The sequence below is a fragment of the Condylura cristata genome, unplaced genomic scaffold (genome assembly GCF_000260355.1).
Source record: "Condylura cristata isolate star-nosed mole 26May11 unplaced genomic scaffold, ConCri1.0 scaffold00041, whole genome shotgun sequence".
In the NCBI taxonomy this organism is placed as follows: Eukaryota; Metazoa; Chordata; class Mammalia; order Eulipotyphla; family Talpidae; genus Condylura; species Condylura cristata.
In genome coordinates, this window is record NW_004567142.1 from 1,257,775 (window position 1) to 1,264,894 (window position 7,120).

Genomic DNA, 7,120 nt, shown 5'->3' on the forward strand with positions numbered 1-7,120 from the left:
CTGCCCTATGCAAGCTGCCAGTATCATCAGTAATTAGAAATCAGGGAGGTCTTTTTTTTTTTTTTTTTTTTTCCCCCTTAGAAGTTTGACAGAGGGTTCAGGGAGGTTTCCTCCCACTGACTCCAAAATTAGAACCAGGAATGAGGTACTGTACTGGGGAAGGATAGCCTGCTCAGGTGCCATCCGTGTGACCCTCCCTGACCTGGGACACATGGCTGCCTCCCTGAGGTGGGGCTCCACGGTTTGATGTGGAGAGTGACTTCTACAAGTTCTCTTGAATATGCTCCCAGCCAAAGCTGCAGAGGGGATCAGAGACCTTTAAAGGAACTGAAGGACAGACCCAGGCCATTAGTGGCAGCTCCGGGTTTGCTCTGGCGCCCAGACAGCTCAGGCAACTTGCATTTGTGTCAAGGGCTTAGGAGAACAGGGAAATTTTATGAAGTTAAATGTGCAACATTCTTAATGGGTCAGGAAAATAATTAGCACAGAGTGAGGTGCTGGGGAGGGCCTTGTAATGTCTGGTAGCACCCAGATGCTACAGTCAGGAAAAAATTAAACCCATCCCCTCCCATTGAATAAGCTTAGAGTTGGGGATTATTGGGGTTTGTCCCTGCTAAAAGTTTAAGCTATCCCTTCACTGTTTTGATAGGGAGATGGCCCCTCTGCTGCTTGGGGTTCCATGCAGGGCTCCCTAGGCTGGTACCTTCATGCTGCCGAGTGTCCCCCTTCCCAGGGCTGCCTGCTCGCTCTCGCTGTGGGAGTCGGGGCATGGTGGGAGCTGCTGAGCATTTCAGCCGCTTGTAAAGACCCTGGTTTTGGAGGGCAGGAGGGACAGGGACTGTGGGAAGAGCCGCCCCAGCAGGGACAGCTCACCTCACCTGGCAGAGGCCACTTAGCACCAGAAGGTCATGGACATGGTCAGGCATGTGCAGTGAACAGGCACAGGAGAGTCCCAGTTCCCCCTTCTGCACCAGGGGGAGCAGTCAGTAGAGCACAACCGAACTTGCTGGCCTGGAGGTCCAGATGTAGAAACCTGCACTGCACCTCAGTGGCCCCCAAGCTAAACAGTGCATGGGGCTGGCCCTGCCAGCGTGTGTCCTGGCATGTTCCTGTGGGCCTCACAGCGCCCCTCTCCCAAGGGGTGACTCCTGCTTCTCCAGTGAGGGCAGCTCACTGCGCTGCCACCTTACAGGGGTGTGGTAAAGCAGGTGCACAGGGCCGTCCACTGCCCCTCTGGCCCCACATAGCTGTGGTGGACAGTCGTGGCTTAAACATTTGCCCAGCTCTGCCCTTGACCTCAGGACAGGCCTGATGGGCAGTAATGGGCGGGGTCAGGTGCTGGGTCTCATGGGTTCCCAGAAACCTGGCTATAAACCCGTGAACAGGTTATGTGTGTGCCCTTGAGCGCAGCCCTTCCCCCAGCCGGCCTCAGCCGTGAACATAACCTGTTCACGGGTTTATAGCCAGGTTTCTGGGAACCCATGAGACCCAGCACCTGACCCCGCCCATTACTGCCCATCAGGCCTGTCCTGAGGTCAAGGGCAGAGGGGTCTTCTTTGCCTGTGAAAGGTCCTCAGTTTCCCTTGCACTCTCCCCAGCTTCCACGGCGCGGCACCTGTACCTCCGGGGCGGTGCTGGGGTCGGCTCCATGACCAAGATCTACGGGGGGCGTCAACGGAATGGTGTCATGCCCAGCCACTTCAGCAGAGGCTCCAAGAGTGTGGCCCGCCGAGTCCTCCAAGCCCTGGAGGGGCTGAAAATGGTGGAAAGGAACCAAGATGGGTAAGCAAGGGGGAGCCTTGAGGCCAGATGGCCAGTAATGAGGTTGTCAGGCCACCCCACGCCCCTGTGCACAGTGCCCGGTCCGCCCCGCAGTCTCCAGCCCCTCAGGCAACAGCACGGGCTGGCCCCGACCTCTCTGGCTGGCTACCCTGAGCTCAGGGAAGGTAATTTAGCGACTGTCTGCTTTCATTAGCCTGCTCGTTAACTTTTCCCAATTGATTTTTCGGGGCTTTTGATCTAATGCTTGCACAAACGACACCCCATCAGCTCCCGGGGGGGCTCCCGCCCCTACCCCCATCTCTTTAGAATGCAGCCGACTGGGCCTTGGTGCAGCCTGGCTGCAGTCCGCGGCCAGGTGCCTTCTTGGGAAGCTGGCTCCCACCTGGAAGTTGCTGGCAGGGCTGGGCTGAGCCTGCTCTGGGACCTCATGGTCTTTCTCCCACAGGGGCCGCAAATTGACACCTCAGGGACAGAGAGATCTGGACAGAATTGCCGGACAGGTGAGAGTGGGTGCTCGGGGCCCTGGTGGGGGGAGGGGATTGGAGAAAACCTTCCTGACGTCCTGCAAGAGCTGGACAGAAATACTGGCACAAAGAGGGCTGCTTCCTGTGCAGGCCGGGGCATGTCCACACCAGCCCTCTCCCCCAGGTCGGCCCCCTGCAGGCTGTGTCCTCCCTGCTGCCCCAGCACAGGGGCAGGGGCAGGGGCAGGCGGCCGCAGGACCCAGGCCTGGAGCTGCTCCTGCCTGTAGGGGTGATCTCCTGCCTGCCTGGAGGCAGAGGTGAGGATTCTTTGATCCCTGAGCTGCCGCTGCTGCGGGCAGGGCCCCAGGGCCTGGCATAAACCAGTGTCGGCCTCCTGTGTCATGACTCAGGCCTCCGAGCAGCCTTGTAGTGTGCAGTCACTTGGTCGAGTATCAGAGAAGAATGGCAGGTGTCTGTCCGCTAGACGGGGACACCAGACCAGCCCCAGACAGTGGTGGGCAGACATCGGGATCCCACTCACCACTGCCGTTCAAGCCCTTTTGTCCACTGCTGTGACTTGGGAAGCGGGCTGCGAGTGAAAGCACAAATACAGATACCTGGCACCCACTACCCATCCTGGGTAGGGGGTCCAGTGACCCCAGAGCCAGACCCCACCGCTCATGTTCATTTCTCTCCCATTTCCCACAGGTGGCAGCTGCCAACAAGAAGCATTAGAACGAACAAACGATGCTGGGTTAATAAATTGCCTCGTTCATAATCCTGGTCTGGTCTCTTGGTTGACAGTTCCTCATCCCTCATCCTTCCCTTGTGAAACAGACTAGGGGTTCCTGGAAGGCTGTGGCACCCAGCGCCTCCAAAACCTGGAGCCCTGCCATTTCCCCTGAGCGGGTAGGGTGCCCCCTGCAGGCAGACTGGGCCAGCGTTTGCATTGTCAAAACAAGAAGGCTGAGGCCTGGCTGCAGAGGTGGCTAAAGCGGGAGGGGCTGCAGGGGCCTGCCCTGTGTGCACCTTGCCCGGTGCCCGATGGCCGGGTAATCCCCAAGCATCCCCTTCTGCGGTGTCTGGCCTTGGGCCCTGCTGAGGTGGCCCGGCCCTGCCGAGGGTGGTCCCTCCTGCACCAGCTCCTCCAGGAAGGGGCGAGTGCGCGCCGGTGCAAAGCCGGGCTGCAGCGGGGCCACCTCCGGGGCCGCCCCGCACCGCGGTCTCTCGGCACAGCACGGCAGGATCTCCGCCTGTGAGTGGACCCCTTGGCGGGCGGCGGATCCGAAGGGTGCCGGTGGGCCCTGGAGAGGGCGCCCTCACCTCGCAGTTGGAGAAGATGTAAGGTGCTGATTAGTCAGCTCCATCTGTCCAAGGAATTCTCGGCTCGGACCCACGACCCTGAGCGACTTGACTGCCTCGGGCTGTCAAGACCACTGACTAGGGAGTCGGGGAGACAGCAGGCAGAGAGGGCCCCCACTGACTAGGGAGTCGGGGAGACAGCAGGCAGAGAGGGCCCTGGCCCTGAGCCCGCCCGGCAGAAGAGCAGCTGGTGCTACCCAGATGTTTCAAATGAAAGGATTAAACCGAAGTCCTCCCCCGGGCAGCCCTGCGAAGTAAGTGCCCGGAGCAGCTGCAGTTTGGAGCGGAGGAAGCCAGGCCCCGGCTGAGTAACGTGCCCCGCATGCAGTCTCGCGGCGGAGAGGCAGCGGCAGAGCCCGCTTGTGGCCAGGCAACCTGACTCCAGACTTCACTCGCCCGCACCGCCCCTCCGCAGAGAAAAGGAGGCCCCATCTGAACAAAGCCCGGCCCGCCGCGTTCTCACCTCTTGCTGGCTGACGATGCCCTGTCCCAAAGATGTCGTGGGAACAGAGCGCCCTGCATCTGGGGGACCGCCGCGCCTCCCGCCACTGGGGGGCAGTCGAGGGCCTGGAAGGGCCCGGCCGCTCAGGCGGGCGGACTCCAGCGTCAGGATCCAGGCAGATTCTGGAAGGAGAAGGGGAGACTGAAGCACGAGGGGCTGATGCAATGGGACACTGAGACACAGAGGCGTCTCTGCTATGCAGAGAGGGGCCCAACAGAGCACCTGGAGGGAAGGGGAAAGGTCCTGGACCCAGAGAGGGTCAACTAGAAGAAGGTGTGCATACCCGACAGCCTCACAAGGTGGGGAAGATTGTGCCCAGGTTACAGAAGACTCAGCAGACCAGTCAGCCGCAGTAGTGAGATTTAAAACTCAAATCTTGGGGGAGGGGCCCGATGAGTGAATGGATAATGGATGAGGGCTTTGATGGGGGGGGGGGTTCAGTAACACACACCTCAGGAGGTGTGAACCTATCCCCCTAAATATTTTTTTTGTCATGGGGGGGCGGGTGTTGTCATGATTTATTTATTTATGCACACAGAACACAAAGGGGTTACATGCCAGAGGTGCAGGAGCAGTGAAAGGATCCACCAGAGACAGAGCGGGGAGCAGAACAAGCAGAGTGATGAAGTACACTGCTGAGGGGAGCAGGGGATGAGCAGGAGAGGTCTGCTCTGCCATGTGGGTCACCTCTGTGCCCGGAATTGAACTTGCATTGAAGTGCCACCAGGAAAGGCCCTAAATATTTTTTAACACTGTATTTTTAGGGCATCTGGTGGTGCAAAGTGTTAAGTCTCAGCACTATGAAGCCATCTCAGCCACTGTAGCACCAGTTCGATCCCTGGGCAGAAAGTTGACCCACATGGCGCAGCAGACCACTCCTGGCCCGCCTGCTGCTCCCCTCAGCAGTGTGCTTCATCCATCTGTCTGTTCTGCTGCCCACTCTGTCTTTGGGGAATCCTCTAACCCCTTTCCAACTCTCTTTACCTCTGGCCTGTACCCCAGTTCCTGTATAAATAAATAAATCTTTTTTTTAAAGATTTATTTATTCATACAGAACTGGGGTACAGGTCAGAGATGCGGAGGGTGAGAGGATTCACCAGAGACAGAGTGGGGAGCAGAACAGGCAGATCGACGAAGTACACTGCTGAGGGGAGCAGTGGGCGGGCCAGGAGAGGTCTGCCACGCCATGTGGGTCACCTCCAGGGCAGGCGGGAATCGAACTCATGTGGAAGTGGTTTAAGCTTCTTTGTGCTGTGCTTTAACCCACTGCGCCACCAGGGAGGGCCAAATAAATAAATCTTTAAAGAAAAAATTTTAAAATCTCACATCTTGAACTTGAAATTCTTCAAGTATGCAAAATGCTATACCTCATAATATGACAAAGATCTATGAACCGGTTCTCCATTTCAGGGGGAAAACCAGGAGGAACAAGCTCTCTGAACTCTCTCCCTTGACTCCCCAGAGGTGATCCCTCGCGGGAACTGGGGGTCACTGCACGGCCTGGGTTTCCACCACGGTCACAGACGCACCTGCTCCTGACGAGTGGCTGTTTTGCCTTTTGCAAACAAGTGAACTGTATCCTGCTACACAGTGTTGGTTTTTGGTGTTTTTTTTTTTTTCTGTTTCATTTTGTTCCTGAGCTCCCGCCTTTCTCCTTCCTCTGCACAGACATGGGGTGGGGGGAGGGGACAGCAGGTGCACCTGGGGGGGGAGTGCTCACAGACATCTTAGCAGCCTCAAGTCAGCCCCCACCATGGCCCTTATTTCTCTCCATTTGATCCCGGGGGACCCTGAGCTCTCACAAGCCGACTTTGACACCCCAACTGTACTGCCCCAGGCAAGAGGAGCCTCATCTTCCTCCTCTATAAAATGGGAGCGACCCCCTGAAGCCAGCTGGAGTCTTGCTGGCTCCTACAGAGACTGGAATGCAGGAACCAAAAAGGCCTGGAGGCTCTAACTCCTTGGCCTCCCTGGATGTCAGCCTCCATCCCACAGAGGTGTGAGGTGTCCGGCCTCCGGAGGCTCTGGGGAAACACTGACCCTCACATCTGGGCCCACCCTACTGTCCCTCAGGCAGATTTCTAAGCACTTGCTGTGTCCCAGGCCCAATGTCCTGTGCTGCTGAAGCACAGCCCCGCTAAATCCTCCCTGCCAACCTCTCGAGGGGAGGAGACCGTGGCCCTAAAATGGGGCAAGGCCAGTGAGGAGCAGACACCGCCAAATAGCCAGTGTGCGGCACCCCAAACTCTGGCTCCCTCAGGCTCCTTTGCCAGGGCTGGCACAAGGAGCCAGGCCCTGAGGAGGCTTCTTGGCCCCACCCCAGCCACCTCCTCTCTGGGGAATTGTGGCCTCCGCAGGTGCAGAAGCGGTTTCTCTCCACACAGAGCCTGAAGCAGGGACTGCCCCAGCCCGACAGCCAGGGCCCAGCAGCTGGCCAGTGGAGCCCATCTCCGGCAGGGCCAGGCAGGAAGTGGGGCGGGGTTTGGGGCCAGGCTGAGGTGGGTGCTGATACCCCAGGTCAGCTGCTACCCAGAACAGCCAACCCACAGGGAGAAGATGCTGGGGGGTCCCCGAGTCCTCCAAGCCCGTCCAGCCACCATCTTCGTCCTCTTCTCCATCTCAGCTGCTGGCCTGGGTATGTGGCTAAGGGGGGGTGGGCGGAACTGGGGTCACTGGACAGAGGGCGGGGTGCTGGAAGGAGGGAAGGGGAAGGAGCCAGAGGGAAAGGCCCCACAGCCACTGCTTCTGTCTGCTTGACTGTCCCAAGCCAGCGAGGGGAGGATGGAGCCCGATCGCAGCCTCATGAAGGGAGGCGGCCTCCTGCTCTCACCCCCCCACCCCCGACCAAAATAAGGAACTAAGTTCGCTCTTGAGTAAACTCCAGGGCTGCGTGGGAAAGAAAGGGGACTCGGGGTATCGCCTGCTTCAGAGGGAAAAAGCTTTCTCTTCTCTCTTGGATCAATTACACAACTTACACAACTCCCCTCCTCCGCCCACCACACACACACAC

The 7,120-nt window shown here is 58.5% G+C and overlaps 2 protein-coding genes across 2 annotated transcripts in view; both read left to right on the forward strand.

Annotated features, from left to right (window-relative positions):
- The window catches only part of RPS19 (ribosomal protein S19), a 6,218-nt gene extending 3,192 nt beyond the window's left edge, over positions 1-3,026 (forward strand). Inside the window, exons 4-6 of the mRNA XM_004694148.2 lie at positions 1,599-1,782; positions 2,228-2,282; positions 2,955-3,026. Of these exons, the coding sequence (XP_004694205.1) occupies positions 1,599-1,782; positions 2,228-2,282; positions 2,955-2,981 (266 nt within the window). The 3' untranslated portion in view covers positions 2,982-3,026. The remainder of the gene's footprint in view (positions 1-1,598; positions 1,783-2,227; positions 2,283-2,954) is intronic.
- A 3,640-nt stretch (positions 3,027-6,666) lies between these two features.
- The window catches only part of CD79A (CD79a molecule, immunoglobulin-associated alpha), a 3,177-nt gene continuing 2,723 nt past the window's right edge, over positions 6,667-7,120 (forward strand). The window contains exon 1 of the mRNA XM_004694149.2: positions 6,667-6,745. Coding sequence (XP_004694206.1) covers positions 6,667-6,745 — 79 coding nt within the window. The remainder of the gene's footprint in view (positions 6,746-7,120) is intronic.